General features: G+C 37.7%; 1 protein-coding gene and 1 pseudogene across 1 annotated transcript in view; one reads left to right on the top strand and one right to left on the bottom strand.

Moving 5' to 3' along the window:
* SNX4 (sorting nexin 4) overlaps nt 1-20,467 on the top strand; it is a 76,897-nt gene that overhangs the window by 41,712 nt on the left and 14,718 nt on the right. Inside the window, exons 8-10 of the mRNA XM_070406408.1 lie at nt 14,018-14,079; nt 15,615-15,680; nt 19,221-19,310. Of these exons, the coding sequence (XP_070262509.1) occupies nt 14,018-14,079; nt 15,615-15,680; nt 19,221-19,310 (218 nt within the window). The remainder of the gene's footprint in view (nt 1-14,017; nt 14,080-15,614; nt 15,681-19,220; nt 19,311-20,467) is intronic.
* Nucleotides 8,312-13,265, bottom strand: LOC139004440 (anillin-like; annotated as a pseudogene).

Genomic DNA, 20,467 nt, shown 5'->3' with positions numbered 1-20,467 from the left:
GATAGTATTTATAATGAATAACTGATTTTTACATTCAAATTTGGTGTGCTTATCAAAAACTGCATTTTTAAGAAATGCAAAATGTTTTCTGGCATAAACAACTTGAAGAATTTTAGCCCATTTTCTCTGTAGTTTGTCTATGGTTGTTTTGACATCTTGTGAAAAAATGTGTTTCAGTGTTGAACACAAATAAGTGGGATTTTATGTCTATATATAATATTATCTGGTTTTTCAAGTTTTTTTTGTAAGGTTGTGAAATAGTTTATATATGTTAGGCCAGCGATTTTCAACCAGTGTTGTACAAAATTTTTTAAAAATACGTTTTATTGATTTTAGAGAGAAACATTAGTTGGCTGTCTCTTGCACATCCCCTATGGGGTCAGAGTCTGCAACCCGGGCATGCACCCAGATGGGGAATCAAACCAGCAATCTTTTGGTGCATGGCATACACTCAATCCACTGAGCCATACCAGCGGGGCCCCCAAGAGTTTTTAAAACATGCAATACCTGACTATTTAGTCAGGGACACTGACCTCTTTTCCTTTAGATTGTGAAATAAAACAATGACAACTGTCAACACAACAATAGCCATCTGGTGTGAATGAATCAAAATTATACCTATTTTTTGGTCAGATTGGCAAAACATACATTTTTGGGTGTGCTATAGAATTTTAGTAACTGTCTTATGTGTGCCAGGAAATGAAAAAGGTTGAAAATTGGTCTGTTAGGCCAACTAGTGACTGTGCTGTTAAATTCTGCTAAACAAACTTATTTGAGGTAATTGATGGTCTGCCATGACAAAGGTAACTAGAAATCAAGGAATAATCATTATATTTAGCCGTATAATTTGGCTTGTAACAGACATGGAGAAAAATACTTTTCGGTAAATTAGCCCTTTGAGTGCCAACCAATATTCCTAGGAACTATGTTAAAATTGCCAAGGCATTTTTGCTGATTTTACAGCAGTTTTAGGAAAAAAATTATGAATCGCAAGTAAATGAAGTTACATATTCAGAAACTTAAGGAAACCTTTACTACCTTGACATATTTAGCAATATCATGATCACTAATAAAAGCAGACTTAGAACTGGACGCCATTTCGAAGCTTTGACAGCGCTCCCGGCACTTTTGGCAAAAGAAGGGAGGCGCGTGATCGCGCTCCCCGGCACTCAAGGGGTTAATGTAGCTGGAAAATTATGTCATCCACTCTGTTCCTTTGGGCTAACCTAGAGGAAACTTAGAACTTGCCTTAATAGCTTTGGAAGATGCTAAGTTACCAGGTCTAGGATCACATCTGATACTGATTGGGATCTTCTTGAAATGAAATATATTATCTAGGATTTGTTTTAATACAAGAGTCTACTGGTAAAGGATGGAGAGTAGGGGCAGTTTTTGATGAAACTAGATTGGCCATATAATTGTTGAAGGTGAGTGTTAGGAAATGAAAGAATATTCTCTTCTCTATTTTTTTTATGTTTGAAGATTCTATAATAAATTTAAAGAAATAGTATATGGGGGGAAATCCTTCTGAAGATTCTCATATTGGCCCAACCTTCTTTTTAACCATTCAGAGTACCTTTGGACTCCTTAAATAAATTGTAAGATACTTTTTAGAAAAGAAATGGTATTTGTCTTGGCCGGTGTGCTCAATGGTTAGAGTGTCACCCAATGCATTGATTCCTAGTCAAGGGCATATACCTCAATTGCAGGTTCAATCGCTAGCCCCAGTTGGGGCATGTGTGGGAGGCAACCAATCAATGAATCTCTCTCACATCAGTGTTTCTCTCTTTATCTCTCTCTCTCTCTCTTCCCCCACCACTGCCCTCATCCCTCCTACTCTCTAAAACAATCAATAGAAAAAATATCCTTGGATGAGAATTAACCTCCCCAAAAAGAGAAAAAAGAAATGGTGCCTGTGAGAATTATTAGGCTAGAGTCAAGAACTGGGTATTGGAAAGGACTGGATTAATGAGATAAAATTTCTAGTTCTTTAGTTGCCCTCAGATTACCCAAGCATATTAGGCAGCAGTTGTTATGGAAAGTGCAAGTGGGGGACAGAGAAAATCCAGAAGAATGGAAGAACAGTTTATACTGCTTTGACTTTTGTGCCAGAAAACTTGGAGAATCTACTTAAATTTGAAGTCTGGCTGATTATAAAGGCCTTTAACCGAAGGGAAGGGGGACAATGTAGAGACCATCATTTAGCAGGAAGCTAAACAGTTCTGGGAGTCTCTGGTAGGCAGAGGTAGGTACACTATTAAGCAGGCACACGACTAACCCCAGGTATTGAAGGGTTCTTTCACACCCAGAAGAAACTAAGAGACAAAGCAGAAAAACCAGCCAGAATCAGATTTAGCAGAAATCTCAGAGAAGAGTGGTGAATTGAACAAATTGTAACAGTTAAACACTCAGAAAATTCATGAAGCACAGGGAATACATTTAAGTGAGATCTAAAGGAGGGAGAAATGATTGCCTTTGTGAGTGTGCTGCAAATCATTTAGCCTAAAGGAAAGTATGGATGAATTCTTTTATAAAACAAGTCAGAAAATTGTCACAAGGTAAGATCTGAGAGTAATTACATTTGGATTTCTGCTAATATTTTAAAATATATTGAAAAGTGTGATGAATATTTAATAACCTTTAAAGATTATAACAAAATTTAATTATGTTAAAAAAAATTTTAAGAGTTCCACGTAACTGTCCTTATATTCTTCTATATTCTTTCTATACTCCACTTTCATTCTCCAACTATTGTCAACCATCCCAAACTTTTTTTCTGCCCTAAGAGTTTTATTTGTTCTTCCCCGTGCCTGTACTATTCTTCTCGCCCAAAAGATCCTCTCTTGGCCTGTGCTCTCTTGTCATTCATCCTTGGCTCAAATGCCTCCCCAGAGAAATCTTTCCTGGGTATATTATACAAAATAATTTTATTTTTTTGTTGTTAATCCTCACCTGAGGATATTTTTCCATTGAATTTTAGAGAGAGTGCAAGAGGGGGAGAGACAGAGAAACATTAATTTGAGAGAGACACATTGTTTGGTTGCCTCCCACTTGCGCCCTGACTGGGCTGGGGATTGAACCTTGACCGGAATCGAACCCGGGACCCTTCAGTTTGAGGAGTGATGCTCTATCCACTGAGCCAAACCATCTAGGGCTTCTTTTTTTTTTTTTTTTTAATCCTCACTCGAGGATATTTTTTTTCATTTATTTTTTTCCTCTTTTTAGAGAGAATGGAGGGGAAGAAGGAAGGGAGGGGGGAAGAGAGAAACATCAGTGTGAGACAAATTGATTGGTTGCCTCCCGCAGGGTCCCCAGTGAGGATCGAGCCCACAACCGAGGTACATGTCCATGACCAGGAATTGAACCTCTGACCCTTTAATCCAAGAGCTGATGCTCTAACTATTGAGAAACCGGCCAGAGCAAGATGCAGTTTTCTATCATTTCCCTGTCATTTTCTGCCATCTCTGTTGTCTTTATAGTGACACTATTTCACATTGCATTCTGTACCATTTGTTAATTATCTCCCCTACTAGTATATGTGAGCTCTACAAGAGCAGGCACTTAGTTCTCTTACTGCTAATTCCCTAGAATAATGCCTGACTCATAGTAGGCACTCATTGCAAATTCACTGAATGGATGAATAAATTAATGTATATGCTGACAATTTTATGTTTAAAAAGATCTGGCCTGTCCAGTGTGGCCCAGTGGTTGAGCACCAACCTATGAACCAGGAGGTCACCATTCAATTCCAGTCAAGGCACATGCCCAGGTTTTGGCTCCATCCTCAGTGGGGACATGTTAAGAGGCAGCCGATCAATGGTTCTCATCATTCTCTATCTCTCTCCCTCTCCCCATCCTCTCTGAAATCAATAAAAACATATTTAAAAACAAACAAAAGATCTGAAAAAGCAGTAAGACAAATTGGTTTTTGAATTTAATTATAAACTAATAGAACTGGTAACTAATGTATTTATGACAAGAACCTTTAAAGAAAGTGACCTTGTCATCAAAGTGTTTGTAATGTACAAATGAGGGAATTCTGGGTATAGATACTTATCCTTAACTTAATGAAAACAGGCTTCAGAAACTTTATTGACATGAAAGATAGCTTGAACTCTTCAGAGGAAAGGTGGCACTTGATTTGTAAGTCACATTGAAATTAGACTATAAATGAGAGCAATACCCATGAAAAATGCAGACTGCTTTCTGATTAGCTAAAATTCTGATTGTTTTTAAATTGGGAGAAATGCTATTTAGTCATGGACAGTAACAGAAAAGTAAAAATGGAAGGTTAAAATTGAACACCGACAGAGTCTGCAAAGCATGAAGAAAGCACCAAAGAGAGCCTTTTTGTAACATTCAGAGCATGAAGAGGAGATGATGAACTGTTAACACATGTGAAAATAGAATTATTGGGCTGTCTTTTCTGTCAAGGATAATTCTTTCGAAAGTAGAGAATGCAAAAAATAAATTACAGGTAGGTTAAAGTGTTAAATATTTAAGACATCAGAACAACCAGAAAGGGAGCTGGCTTTGGGACTTGTCTCTGTCATTTACCAGGTCCTTCTGGCAAATCCAGTAACTTTTGAGAGTTTGGTGTTTTTTTTTTTTGGCTAGAAATGGGAATATCTGCCTAGCACATAGTAAGTGCTAAATAAATAATTTATATATTGAATGGGTGCCTTATTCATAAAGTTTATGAAACGCAGATGAGGTCATTTGCTTTGTAAACTAAAAGAAAAGGAAACTAATACTATTGATATCTAACATTTATTGACCACTATATCAGCCACGGTGTTCAAGCATATTTTATTATTCTTACCTAATTCCCACAGAAGCCCTTTGAAGGTAGGTACTGTTATTGTCCCTATTTTATAGATTAGGAAACAGAGGCAAATGTAGTTAAGTAATTTGCCTAATATCACACTATAAATAGATATGTGGAGCCAGAATTTAAACCTTTGTCCGTCTGACTCCAGAACCCATGCTCTTGACCACCTACAAATGATATATTGACAAAGGACATGAATTCAAGTAGATTGTGGGAGAACTGATTTTTTATTGAGCCACCTTGCTTATTGCCAGGAATTTTACAGATCCGTCTTATTTAATCCTCACAAAGTCATATGATGAAGGTTGTTTCCATATTTCTAAGAGAAAGATATAATAGAAAGGCTTGGAGTGGTTTATTGTATTCTCCAAAGTCAAGCCCTAAAGTAAGACGGAGCTGGAATTTGAAGTCACATTTGTCTGTCTCCAAATCCCTTATTTCCTACTACCATGTATGCTGCCTCTCTGGGGGAAATCAAATTTAAAAGGGAGGAATGTTAACTTGCAAGTACTCTAAAAATGTAAATTATAATTATTGAGATACTATTTAACATTTAATTTGTAGTCATTTATAAAGGTGTAATATCCAGTGTGAAATATTTAGTGACAATGGCAGTATAAAGTATTGTATACAGCTCCTTTGGGAACCATTTTGGTAGTAACTATCAAAAGTTTTAAATCCTATAATCTTTGATTCCTTAGGAGATAACTCAAAAGAAAAACGATGTGTTTTCAGATTTTGAAAATAAGATCATCTAGTAGAATGTCATAAAAGTTTGTCCTTTTTAATATCTAGTCACCTACTACTTCAGTGAGGATAGAGAAGACATTCTTATCATAGATACAAATGATTCAGGGCTGGGGAAGATGTTAGGATGAGTTTGTCAGATTTCTTCTGTTGTCAGAACAGTGATGGCGAACCTATGACAGGCGTGTCAGAGGTGACACGCGAAGTCATTTTTTTGGTTGATTTTTCTTTGTTCAATGGCATTTAAATATATAAAATAAATATCAAAAATATAAATCTTTGTTTTACTGTGGTTGCAAATATCAAAAAATTTCTATATGTGACACGGCACCAGAGTTAAGTTAGGGTTTTTCAAAATGCTAACATGCCGAGCTCAAAAGGTTCGCCATCACTGTGTAGAATCTGCTCCCTGTCAATTATCAGATGATCAAGTTTCAAAAGAAAGACTTGGCAAAAAGATGAAGTTGAAAAGCAGTCTAAACTAAATCATTGGGTACAGCCCCTTTTCCTGACACCAATATTCTTTTTCCCCCTTCATTTTATTTTTTTAACACATTTTATTGATTTTTTACAGAGAGGAAGGGAGAGAGATAGAGAGTTAGAAACATCAATGGGAGAGAAACATCGATCAGCTGCCTCCTGCATACTTTCCACTGGGGATGTGCCTGCAACCAAGGTACATGCCTTTGACCGGAATCGAACCCGGTACCTTTCAGTCCGCAGGCCAACGCTCTATCCACTGAGCCAAACCGGCCACGGCCATTTTATTTTTTTTCATCACTACCTGGCACCAATATTCTTGATTACTGCCAACCATTGAATTAATCTAGTTTCAGGTTTTAATGATTTGTTTTATTTCTCTGCCCATTTTTGTGATTCCTTTTCTTTAGAAATGGCAATTTTTGGTCTACACTTTATAGTTTTTCTTTGCTTCATCTTCTATCTCACTGATGATCTAGATACAAATCACTCCGTGTTTTGGCTGGAACAATTTGTTTCCATGAATAGTTCATACCAGAAACATTGTTAGTCTAATAATAACTGCTGAGTGTTGATTTGTTGCCTAGTTCATGAGTGAAGTAGTTCCTCATAGGGTTGCTCACCTTTTTGGAGGATGAAATCAAGTATTTATTTAGGTAAGAGATCATAGATACATTTTTATAATACACATAAGAAAAAAATATTTAAATGAATAAGAGATAAAATGACAGCAGGTGAGAGAATCTAGTACTTATAAATGAGATCATCAGTAATTTTAACAATCCGGAGAAGAAATTCAAACTGTACTTAAAAGTTTGAGACCATGTTTTATATTTTATAACAAAAATAAAGTATTAGGCTTTTAAAGAAATATACTATTTAATAGTTTTTCCAAATGAATTCATAACATTTCTAGACACTGTCATAGATGGACATGAAAAGTAAAAAAATCAAGAACTTTGGCAAGCAAAGTATTAGTCCACAGCAGCTTGTAAAGTTTACTTTTTTATACAAAGATGCTTCAATTTACATTTGTTCTTGTTAGAGGAACAGAAAGAAACTAACATGCCAAATATATTTGAGGAGCCTGTGAGCTATACAGCAAAAATAATTACTTTAAAAGCCTATATTCTATGAAAATGTGCACCATCTATAGTAACTGAGCAAATGTAAACCATGTGATTATTCAGTCTTCTAAATAAAACATTTAACCCCCAAATCTCACACAGTATCCCCTAAGTCCTCATCTCCTCTTCAAAGCCTCAAGCTTTAAACTAATGTGCATTTGCTATTTGAAAAAGTCCTTATCTCCATTACTAAAAAATGTTTCTGTAATGTCCCTTAGAAATGTTTTCAGTACCTTAGTAACAAGATATATCCAATAAAAGACCACAACCTAAGGAAAAAATCACTGAGGCTAGAGAAAAGTACTGAGGCTAACCCCTGGAAGACCTCTCTACTTTGAGACCTGTAGCTCCAAGAAGACAACTTAAAATTTCTTACTTAAAAAACAACATTTTTATCATGAATAACAATAATTAGATTTCTAGGAAAATGAGACTTAAAAAATGTGTTTTTGTTGATTTTTAGAGAGAGGAAGGGAGAAGCAGAGAGAGTGAGAGACATTGATGTGAGAGAACCATCGATAGGCTGCCTTCCATCCAATTGGGGATCAAACCCGCAACCTATGGGACAATGCTCCAACTACCTAGCCACGCTGGCCAGGGCGGAAAATGAGATTTTTTAATTAAGATTTAGCAAAGTCAACTATAATGAATTTTCTTCCAATCATTTATGAATGCCAGAAATCAATTGAAGTTTCACATACAAAAGACATAATTACTGCATAATATGTAGTAAATATTGGCACATATTCTTTCATTTTTTAAAGCATAAAATGTAATCAGCATGTCTGATGTTCCTAAGATACATTTATTTTTTATTTATTTATTTATATATTTTTTATATTTTATTGATTTTTTTACAGAGAGGAAGGGAGAGATATAGAGAGTTAGAAACATTGATGACAGAGAAACATCGATCAGCTGCCTCCTGCACACCCCCCACTGGGGATGTGCCCACAACCAAGGTACATGCCCTTGACTGGAATCGAACCTGGGACCCTTCAGTCCGCAGGCCAACGCTCTATCCACTGAGCCAAACCCGTCAGGGCTGAAGATACATTTATGACATAACTCAAAGACACCTCTCAATGCCTGATAAGTTTTCAGTGGCATGGAAACTGTCCCCAATTTAGGGCTTTCCAGTAGATTTGTAGCAAGCATCAGGTTGCCAGAGGAGAGTATAAAAAAGAACTTGTTTGAGTTTTTGCATCCAGAGATCCTGCTCTTCCTTAGTATCTGCAGACAACCAGTGCTTGGTGACACAGTATGTCCCTGAATGGCTGATAAGAGTCTCTCCGTCATCTTCTCTTTCTGATCAGACAATAATTAATTCAAAAGTGTTAGGTCTTGCATAGAATTCTCTGTAGCTGGTTCTATTTCTGACAACTTGTACAATTGGCCAGATTTATCCTTCCTATGGGATCCTTTTGTTTCTCATCATCTGGATAAATTCAATCAGAGATACAGTTTCCAGAGAGAATACACCATCTTCAATGCCAGGCACCAAAACCATTAACATCTTCAAATATGGTTAGAAAACCTCTTTCTTCAATACTTAAATTCACTTGACATTTTATTTGTAAACTAGAGGCCCGGTGCACAAAGATTTGTGCACTCGGGGCGGGGGGAGGTCCCTCAGCCTGGCCTATGCCCTATCGCAGTCTGGGACCCCTTGGAGGATGTCCACCTGCTGGTTTAGGCCCGCTCCCTTGGGGGTCGGGCCCAAGCTGGCAGACATCCCTCTGGCAGCCCGGCAGCCCTCGGGGGATGTCCACTTACCAGCAGGGAGCAGACCTAAGCTGCAGTCGGATATCCTCAGCGCTGCTGAGGAGGTGGGAGAGGCTCCCACCACCACCGCTGTACTGGCAGCCGTCAGCCTGGCTTGTGGCTGAGCAGAGCACCCCCTGTGGGAGCACACTGACCCCCAGGGGGCAGCTCCTGCATTGAGCGCCTGCCCCCTGGTGGTCAGTGTGTGTCATAGTGACCAGTGATTCCCAGTCGTTCTGCTGTTAGGGTCAGTTTGCATATTACCCTTTTATTATATAGGATAGAGGCCTGGTGCATGGGTGGGGGCTGGCTGGTTTGCCCTGTAGGGTGTCCCGGATCAGGGTGGGGGTCCCGCTTGGGTGCCTGGTCAGCCTGGGTAAGGGGCTGATGGCGGTTTGCAGGCTAGTCACACCCCCTTCAGGGTGGGGGTCCCCACTGGGGTGCCTGCCAGCCTGGGTGAGGGGCTGTTGGCTGTTTGCAGCTGGTCACACCCCCTTCAGGGTGGGGGGTCCCACTGGGGAGCCTGGCCAGTCTGGGTGAGGGGCTGTTGGCTGTTTGCAGCTGGTCACACCCCCTTCAGGGTGGGGGGTCCCACTGGGGAGCCTGGCCAGTCTGGGTGAGGTGCTGAGGTCCATTTTCAGGCTGGCCAAGCCCCCCGGCAACGGAAGCTCCCAGCCTCTCCTTTTTTTCTTTTTTCTTTTTTATTCTGGGATTTATTTACCTTCTATAATTGAAACTTTGTTGCTTTGAGTGGAGCTCAGAGCTGGACGCTGCAAGCGGGAAGCTTGGCTTCCTTCATCTTTGGAGCAACCAAGCCTCCTGCTTGCTCCAGCTCCGTGGCTGCCAGCCGCCATCTTGGTTGGGTTAATTTCCATATAGTCGCTCTGATTGGCTAGTGGGCTTGGCTTAAGGTGTAGCAAAGGTATGGTCAATTTGCATACATGTCTTTTCTTAGTGTAGATAAGACCTTCCAAAGGAGATAAAAAGGGCACCTGTCCAGAGCAAGTTTAGTGTTTCCTACTGAAGATAATGACAGCGCGTAAGATCCCACAAGGATAAAGTTGCTGTTGCGCATAGCACTGGGACTGCCTGGACTCACCATAACTGATGAATAAAGGGTGCTTTTTGTGGTTATGAATGCGAGAAGTCACTTTGGAGCAATAGCCTTGGATTTGTAGCCTTTTTCTCCTTATCAGGTATTGAGGGGTCTTTCTTTGGCACCAAGCCATGAACTTCAGTATTTATTTTAAAGTCATTGGACATATCTTCCAGAGTATATGTAGTAGAGAATGTTAGAGATTGCCATTCAGAGAATTTGAAGTACTTGCTAATGGTATGGCTACCATATTTTCAGCTCCTGCTTTCGGTATAATTAGGAAATAGTAATTTGCTATATCTGATTTCTGAACTGTGTTGCAGACAAAATCTGCTTTTATTCATTTATTTATTATTTTTTAAAATACATTTTTATTGATTTTAGGGTGGAAGGGAGAGGGAGAGAGAGAAACATCAATGATGAGAGAATCATTGATTGGCTGCCTCCTGCAAGTCTACACTGGGGATAGAGGCCCCACCCCCAGACATGTGCCTTGACTGGGAATCAAACCAGGACCTCTTGGTTCCTAGGTTGATGTTCAACCACTGAGCAACACTGGCCACGCAACAAAATCTACTTTTAGAGGCAAGTGGATTTCTGACAACGACTGGTCCTTTGGATGGGACTTGTTTATTTGGGATATGGGACCAGCCTTATTCTTCCTCTCAGGCCTTTCATTCTTCAGTTTATTCAGCTCATCAGTCAAAAGTGTTCGCTTCTCTCTCTGGCTGGGTGGCACAGTTGGTTGGAGTACTGTCCTGTACACTAAAAAGTTTTTGGTTTGATCCCTGGTCGGGGCACGTACAAGACAACTGATTGATGTTTCTCTCACATAGATGTCTCTCCCCCTCCCCCCACCCCCCTTTCTCTCTTTCTGGAATCAATAAACACATCTTCAGGTGAGGATTAAAAAAAATATATGTGTGTGTTCTCATTTGCAAATCAGAAGGCTTTCTGCTTCAGCTTCTTCTAGGGACCCTTTTCCATGCTCCTCATCCACACAGCAGTTCAGAGCCTGGCTGGCTTGATAGATCACTCTGCTGCAGTTTGATTTCATTGTTGAGTTCCTGCATTTTCTCTTGGTTATTAACAATGAAAGCCATTCTTTTCTTCAGTATTCTTTGCCCCCTCCAATTTTGAAGTAACGTCTTCCTTCCAAATAATTACCTGCTCTCTTGAATGCCAGTCTGTTTCTTTGAGATCCATATGCATCAATCCTGTAATATAAAGAAGATCATGATCTTTAGAACCAAGGCTATCACCAAGGCTAAGCCAGGGAGACACAGGTTCTTTGTAATTTTCCTGGTTTTGGACAAATGCTACTATTTTCAATTCCAGTGTAGGTGGGGAAACTAAACTCTCTGGATTTACCACACTGTGCAACAGCAAGCAGAGACTTTGAGGAGCTAGTTAGTGCATCTTCCCAGTCTTTGTTGCTCTCTGCTTCTGCTTGATCCATCTCTTGGCTTTTTGCCACATGTAGTTCACCTACCTCTAGGATACTGATGATGCCATTAATTGCTTTTTTTTTTATGCCTGTGCTTTTATCTATCTATATATAAAAGGCTAAGTGACCAGCCCACTGGCCGGTAACTATGATGCACACTGACCACGAGGGGGCAGACGCTCAACACAGGAGCTGCCAAGCAACAGCAACTTTACAGAGTGCCCTCTTGCCCTCCGGGACCCCTTGGGGGATGTCGGACTGCCGGTTTCGGCCCGATTCCCACAGGTCAGGCCGAGGGACCCCACCTGTCAGAAGGACCCCACTCACTGCGCAGATGCCCTTTGAGCCCTGGAGCTGCCCCAGGTGTGGCCGGCTGGGGAGTGACTGTGGGAGGTTGGCTCCAAGGCGTGTCTGGCTATCTTGCTCAGTCCCGCCCTGCCTGCCACCTTCTAATTAATTTCCTTCCAGTGTGCATCGGGCCTCTAATATATATATAATTGATTTCAGAGAGGAAGGGAGAGGGAGAGAGAGATAGAAACGTCACTGACGCCCTAACTGGTGGATAGAGCGTCAGCCTGCGGACTGAAAGGTCCCAGGTTCGATTCCGGTCAAGGGTATATACCTTGATTGTGGGCACATCCCCAGTGGGGGGTGTGCAGGAGGTAGCTGATCAATGTTTCTAACTCTCTATCTCTCCCTTCCTCTCTGTAAAAAAATCAATAAAATATATTTAAAAAAAAAAAAAAGGAAACGTCACTGATGAGAATCATTGATCGGCTGCCTCCTGCAAGCCCCCTATTGGGGATCAAGTCTGCAACTCAGGTATGTGCCCTGACCAGGAATTGAACCATGACCTCTTGGTTCATAGGTTGATGCTCAACCATCACCATCGTGGCTGGGCTATCATTAATTACTGTTGAACTATGGATATTATCTTTGTTATCCTTGCTTATCTCAATTTCATCTGCCACTTCTGTCTGCTGCTAAACCTTTGGGTCTGATGTTACTTTTAAGGACTTTTCCTCTTCTGAAAACAATGTTATTTTCAAAGGGCTAGAGTCATAATTTCACATTCAGTGAAATCTATAGGTTCTGTACTGGGAGGTTTTGCTGGTATCTGATTTTTTGTGACCTTTTCCTTTTCTGTTACTGGAAGTGATGGAGTATTTGAAACAATTTGATATGTTTTGATATTTCAAAACATTCCTATTTGACTTCTAGTTGTTTGCTTCTTGAGTTTTTGCTTTTTTCTGCAATCCATAAATTGCCCTTGTCAAATTGGCCACAAAGCCATGCTAGTTCTTTTTCACATTCCTGCTTGAGCCGTTGTGCTTCATGGGTAGTAGATGAAGATGTGTTTTGCTTTAATATTTCATGGATGACCTTTGTATTTGGAGTTGGGGTTCTGTGGGGTATACTATGGGCTGGACTTTGCTGTGTTCTTGATGCTGCTCTCCAGGGCGTTCTAGGCAAGCAGGGCTCCTGTGCCTTCTAGGGTCGTAGTGTTTAGATTAAGACTTCAGACAAGTTTCTCTATTTAATTTGTCTCGTCTAGTGGGTTCCTTCAGAGCAGGCCAAGGCAAGATGAAAAACATTTTATGATCCTCTTAGGCCCACTCCCAGTATTTACCATGGTGGTTTGTTCACTTTAAGCTAGTATTGAAAAGGTTAAGATTTGTTATATGGTTAATGCCTAATTTCTCAAATTACTCCTGTTTGAGTAAGGAATTGGGGATGTAATTTATCCTTAGGGTTTATATTTAGAAACCGCATATTAGGAATTTTTTAGGGTTTTACATGGGATTAACCTTTGGTCTTCCAGTTCTTATCCATAACATTGGGGAAAAGTAAAGCAAATTACCACACATAATGTTTTGTTTTGTCTTGTGTGAAATATGTGTGAATGGCTAGGTAGTACATATTTCAACCCTGTGATGTTAGTTATAATTATGTTATTAAAAATCTAATGTTTTTGTTGGTTAGAAGGAGTTATCTTGACAGAGTAGCATAAAAGTGTGTTGTATGCGTTGAGCATTTATGTATAAAACTATCAATAGAATTGTAAGTGTCTATATTCTTTCCCCTATATACCACTTGGGGGACTTTATCATAAGGAAACAATCTGAAATTTAGAAAAAGCCTTACTCTCAGATGCTTATTACAGGATTATTTATAATATTGAAAAAATTAGGGATAACTAAATATCCAACAAGGAATGCTTACACAGTCTGTACACTAGGTGGAATTTTATGCAACAGTTTAAAGTGGTGTCTGTTAACCTGCTGGATAAAAATATTATCATGGGGAAAAATAGTATGGTCATTATACTTATGTAATCACTTTCATACTTCTTTCTGTATATGTTTTAATTATTGTCTATATATTTCTTATATCAAGAGTGATAAGACTTTGGGATGTTTAAGTTTTCTTTTCCATATTTTCCACGATTATTATACTAAGCATGGTTTATTGTTGTATATATCTTTGGTCATATAATAGCAGTTTCTTTTACATATTTATTCCAGAGAGTAGCAGATCGACTCTATGGTGTATATAAAGTACATGGGAATTACGGGCGAGTTTTCAGGTAAGCATTACATAAACTCTTAAAATAAATGATAATTAACTCTAATTAGGTATTTGCCTGAAAACTATAATTTTGGGGAAAAAATTTTTTTAATGTATCTCCATTGATTTCAGAGGGGAAGAAAAAGGGAGAGAGATAGAAACATCAGTGATGAGAGAGAACCATCGATCAGCTGCCTCCTGCATGCCCCCTTGACTGGAATCAAACCTGGGACCCTTCAGTCCGCAGTCCGACGCTCTATCCACTGAGCCAAATCAGCTAGGGCTAATTTTTGAAAATTGATGAGTCTGGAAAGTAGAAGATAATTTTTTTTAAATGTTGTCCTGTTTTAAATAAAAATAGTGAGGAAGTCTTATATATTGAGCAGAGTAGTGAAACTACTCTGAAGCAGTGAGTGTTACCTTTTACTTTCTCAGCAGAAGGCCCAAGAAGATTTTATTGGAAATCACTGTTTTATAGATTTAGTGATTTTCTCTTTCGTCTCAGACACTTTATAATTTTAAAGACTTTTGCAAGCTATCTTTTTATTTTTTATTTATTTATTTGTTTTTTTAAAAAAATATATTTCTTTATTGATTTCAGAGAGGAAGGGAGAAGGAGAGAGAGATGGAAACATCAATGATGAGAGAGAATCATTGATCGGCTGCCTCCTGCACGCCCCCTACTGGGGATCAGGCCCACAACCGAGGCATGTGCCCTTGGCCGGAATCGAACCTGGGAGCCCTCAGTCCGCAGGCTGACGCTCTATCCACTGAGCCAAGTTGGCTAGGGCGCAAGCTATCTTTTTAAAATATTTACTTGCATATTTTGGTTATTTGGTGTAAATTACATTGGCAAAAAACAGGTTAACAAGAGAAAAAAACATTTAATTTCGTGTTTAATGGAAGCCCCAAAGATATGAGACTCAAGACAAGTTGGGCATTTGAGGCTTATATGCCATCCTAAGCTAAGGAATGGGATAGGGGTCTGGGAGATTTAAAAGGGTGGATAGTAGTAATGTAATTGGTATAATTCCTTTCAAGGGATTCCAGGAAAATATACAAGCAAATTTCTTCCAGAAAGTCCTGTGCACATTTTTAGGTATACACAAAATTCATGTGCCCCAGAGCTTAAAAACACCGGGTATATTTTGTTTAATTATTCTATGCTTTATTTTTTTATTCTTTGGTCATGGTGAGTGGAGGTAAAGAGCTCTTTTGAATAAGAAAACCAAAAAAACATAAGTTGCTGGGGTTAGCAGATAGAACACTATTTGGTAGTTGATTTTAATCTCACCTTTGTCTCTGATCAGCTGCCCTACTTTCAGTAAACTAGGTTTACAAACAGCTTGAGTTTAAGTATCTGTTGTTAAACAAAACCTTCACTTGCATTTAGTTGTAAACTTAAGGTGAAAGCAGCATATTTGAGTCACAGAAAATAAATCCAAATACAGATATATTTTAAAAAGCTATTAGAAAAAACCTTGTAAAAAATTCCATTTAATAATATTCCATATCTAATACACAGTGGTGTTGGTTTTATCTTTTTCTTCCCAGTGAATGGAGTGCCATAGAAAAAGAAATGGGTGATGGACTGCAGAGTGCTGGTCATCATATGGATGTGTAAGTACCTGGATAATATGAGGTAAAACCTAAGGTGAAGTGTTAATGATTCTTCTGTTTATCAGTTTTGCTGGCATTTACATTATGCTTTGTGTATACAGATCTGTCTTAAAAGAAGTTTATCTCAGGAGTGCAAGTTTAACTTAACATTGAAAAACCAATCAGTCTAATTCATATATTAGCAGAATAAAAAAGAAAGTCTGTATGTTCATTTCAATACATATAGGAAAAGCATTTCAACATTCATTCACAGTAAAAATTATCCTCAAGCTAGGAATAAAAGGTACTACCTCAAGTCTAAAACCTATAGTTAATATTGTACTTAATAGTGAAATATTGACACTTTCTCCTAAAAGAGAAACAAGGCGAGGTTGTTTGCTGTTGTATTAGAGGTCCTAGCGGTGCCAAGAGGCAAGAAAATCAAACTTATACAGTAATAAGTATTAGAAAGGAAGAAGTAAAACTATTTTTATTTGAGTTAACAGGATCTTGGATCTTTTACATAAAAAAAAATTATAAAGAATCAACCAAAACCATTATAGAACTAACAACTGAATTTAACAAGAATGCAGGAGCCCTACCCAGTTTGGCACAATGGATAGAGCATCGGCCTAGGGACCAAAGGGTCCCAGGTTCGATTCCGGTCAAGGGCATGTACCTTGGTTGCAGGCTCGTCCCTGGCCCAGGCCCTGGTTGGGGGCTTGTGCAGAAGCAACTAATTGATGTTTCTCTCACATCGATATTTCCCTGTCTCTTATACTCTTCCTAAAAATCAATGGAAAGCCCTGACTGGTTTGGCTCAGTGGATAGAGCGTCGTCCTGCGGACTGAAGGGTCCCAGGTTCGGTTCCGGTCAGGGGCATGTACCTTGGTTGTGGGCACATCCCCAGTGGGAAGTGTGCAGGAGGCAGCTGATCGATGTTTCTCTCCCATCGATGTTTCTAACTCTCTATCCCTCTCCCTTCCTCTCTGTAAAAAATCAATAAGATACATATTTTTAAAAAATCAATGGAAAAATATCTGCGGGTGAGGATTAACAAAAGACAAAAACAAAAAGAATGCAGGATATATGATCAATATATTAAAGTATTGTTTTTATATACTAGTAGCAATTAGAAAGCAAAAATATTAAAACAGTGCTATTTATAATAGCATCAGACCAGAATACTTTAAAAAAAATTTAATGATTTTTTTTAGAGAGAGACATTGATTTGTTGTTCCACTTATTTATGCGTTTATTGCATACCAGAATACTTAGAGATTAATTTAATGAAAGATATGAAAGACCTCTGCACTGAAAACTTTATGTATAAACATTGCTGAGAGACATTGAAGAAGACCTAAATAAATAGATAACTCATGTTTATGGATTGGAGAAATCAGTAGTGTTAATATGACCATTCTTTCTGGATTGTAGCCATAATCAAAATTCCAGTTACTTTTTTATAGAAATTGGTAAGCTGATTCTAAGATGTATATGGAAATTCAGAGGATCTAGAATAGCCAAAATAATCTTGAAAAAACCCCACAAAACCTGGAATATATTACCTGATTTCAAGACTTACTATATAAAGATAGTGAGGTATTGAGATAAACAGATCAATGGAACAGAATAGAGTTCAGAAATAGACCTACAGTTATATAGTACTTTTCAAGAAATGAGTCTGGAAATTTATTGCATATCTACATGAGGGGAAAAAATGAACGTTGAGGCATATCTCATACCTTATATAAAAACTAATTCAGTTTGGGCTATATACATAAGGTAAAAGATAAAATTACATATTTTAATAGAGAACAGGAAAATATTGTAACCTTTGAGTAAGCAAAGATTTCTTAAAGAGGACATGAAAAGAAAAATATTTTAATGGTAAATTGTTCTTCATCCAAATTAAAAATTTTGCCTATTAAAAGATCCTATGGGGGAGAAGAATGTGGGAGTTACTGTTCAGTGGGTACCATTTTAGTGGGGAAGATGGATGGTGGTGATGGTTGCAACAATGTGAATGTACTTACTGCCATTATACTGTACACTTAAAAATTATTAAAAAGGTAAATTTTATGTTACATATATTTTACCACATATACAAACAGAAAAGATACCATTAAGATAATGAAGAGGCAAGTCATAGACTTGGAGTAAATATTTCTAACTATGAGTTACAACTCAATAATAAAAATTAAAACATTAATTTTGTCTAAGTATTATTTTTCTTTGGGCTATATTTAAGCTAACTGGCTACTTTTCAACTGGGTTATTAAGTCTTGCTGCATTGTTTTGACTTAACATTTCAGTGTTTGCAGGAATTTAGTATTTCTTCAATTGATTGTAAAATATTAAATAAAACTGTTAGTACTAATAGCTAAAATCCTTTACCACTTATACTTTTTTACCCAATAACATGCGTTTATCCCTACACTGTTTCCTATTTTCAAGCCACTAGCCCTGCAGTTCTTTTTTGTTGTTGTTTGTTTAACATTAACTTTCCAGAATCATAGGTTTATGAACTAAATGTATTTTTTCTTACTCAAAGCAATGATTCTTAGAATATGTTCCACACTCTACAAATGTAAATTTGTAATTATAGAAGTTGTAATTTGCCTACTTTTATAAATCCTATAAACACCTTACTTTTCAGTGAACCTTAGGTTTACAGTGAACTTTGCTTGCTTGCCTATATGAAGCAGGCTTGGAAACATAAAATATATTTTTCTTTTATTCTGATGCTAGGGAATTGGAATTAATTTGGAAAAAGCATGACTGTTATACTATACTAAAATAGTACATGACATGGCCCGTGTGCTTACAGAATTTATAATGTGATCAGAGAAATAAAACCAATACTTGAGACTACTTTGATACAATTTACGTCCTAAATTGTTGATAAAGATACGAAGTAGAGTGATGAATTAGGACTAAAGTAGTCTGGGAAGATTTCCTAGAGGTGTTCCGATATGTGCTTGTAGGATTTGGAGAAGCACTGTGGAGAGCCATCACATTTCTGTACAGGAAAGACTCAGGTCCAGGACCAAGAATGGCCTAACAATGAGGGGCTTGTTCGGATCAAAACAGAGATTTATTAAGAATTCTAATAAAATAAGGCTTCTAAAGTTTTCTGTAATCTTTATTTGCTTAACTTTTCCTTTGATAGTTTTTGGCATTACTGTATGTAGTTGCTACCAAGAACACTTGTGCATCAATTATACTAATAATTATTCTTTCTACAGATTTTGTAGCTCTTTTATATTATTTTTGAACAAAATATATTCTAGTCTTATAGTGCTTCTTAAGCTACTTGTAAGAAGGGCCATTTTTTTGTTTGTTTTATTTTTTATTTCCAAGCTGATTGAAACATAGTAAAATGTAATAACATTGTCATGGTAATTAGAAATTGCTATAAATGTTTCTAAATGCTTATTCTCACTTTCTGTACTTATCTTTGTCACTGATGGGTAGTAAATGGTCTGTGGATTATACTTTGAATAGCACTTTCTTAGAATGTCCTGATAAAACTTGCTTCTATAATATTTTTTTAAACAGGTATGCATCTTCTATTGATGATATTTTGGAAGATGAAGAGCATTATGCAGATCAGTTAAAGGAGTATCTTTTTTATGCAGAAGCCCTACGGTAAGTATAATAAGTGTTAGAGATGCAGCTGGTCACCACTCTATATACATGCTGCTCCAAAATAGAGATAGTAAGGTTTTTTAATGAATAGTAAGATTTTTAAATGAATTAATTCCTCCAGATATTGAATGAGGTCTCTTTGTTGTCCTCTGTGTTGCAGAGTGCTAGATATAGAAATTTAAGATAATCCCTGTCCTTGAAACATCCTATATAATAAAGAGCTAATATGCTAATTAGACCGAACAGCCAAACAACCTTCCGGACGCCCTTCTGGACGCCCTTCTGGATGAAGCCGAGGCTGCAAGGGCTGAGCCCCTTGCACAAATTTCGTGCAATAGGCCTCTAGTTATACAATAAAACCCGTCAGTCTTAAGCATCAGGTGTCTGTGTGTTGTTCTTTGTACTTTTTTCAATTTGAAGATTGGAAGCAAATTACAGATAGAGTATGTATGTAACACTATCTTTTACTAGGTTGTATATTTTTTAAATCCTCACTTGAGGATATGTTTGTTGATTTGAGAAAGAGAGAGAGAGAAACATCAATGTGATAGAAACATGGATCAGTTGCCTCCTGTATACACCCCAACTGGGGATCAAACCAGCAACCTAGGTATGTGCTCTGACCAGGAATCAAACCCACAACCTTTTTTGTGTATGAGATGATGTTCCAACCAACTGAGCCACTAAGCCAGGGCTATCTGTTCTTATTCTGCCATTTTTATTCTGTAATTTTTTTCACACCTGCATATCTTATCTCCTTAGTAAGGGCTATAAAACTTCTTAATATCAGGACTTTCTCTGATAGGTGGTCATATTAAGTTACTATATTTTTTTCTGTTCATTTTAGAAAAATTAATATTTTCCTATAATAGGTGGCTTTTGTTATAACCACTTTTGGTAATTTTTTGTCACTTTTAAAAGCAGTTTAAAAATTCTGTTAGAAAAAAGAATTTTTGTTAGTAAAACAGTGGAGCAGTATTTCTTTACCTGTTCTGTAACTGGTATGAAAACATAACATGTTAGTCTTTTCCTTCTGGAGCTTTGAGTGGTATAGTTTCACCAAGGTATTTCCACATTACCAGGGAATAGAACGTTGCTGAATACAGTGGAATTTTCTTAAAAATTATAGAAAAGATTAACATGTATTAATATGGAAA

This window comes from Myotis yumanensis, unplaced genomic scaffold, assembly GCF_028538775.1.
Source record: "Myotis yumanensis isolate MYYU_CA2020_CCGP unplaced genomic scaffold, mMyoYum1.0.hap1 SCAF_2, whole genome shotgun sequence".
Lineage (NCBI taxonomy): Eukaryota > Metazoa > Chordata > Mammalia > Chiroptera > Vespertilionidae > Myotis > Myotis yumanensis.
Note: the sequence above shows the minus strand (reverse complement) of the source record. Positions and strands in the feature narration are given on the sequence as shown.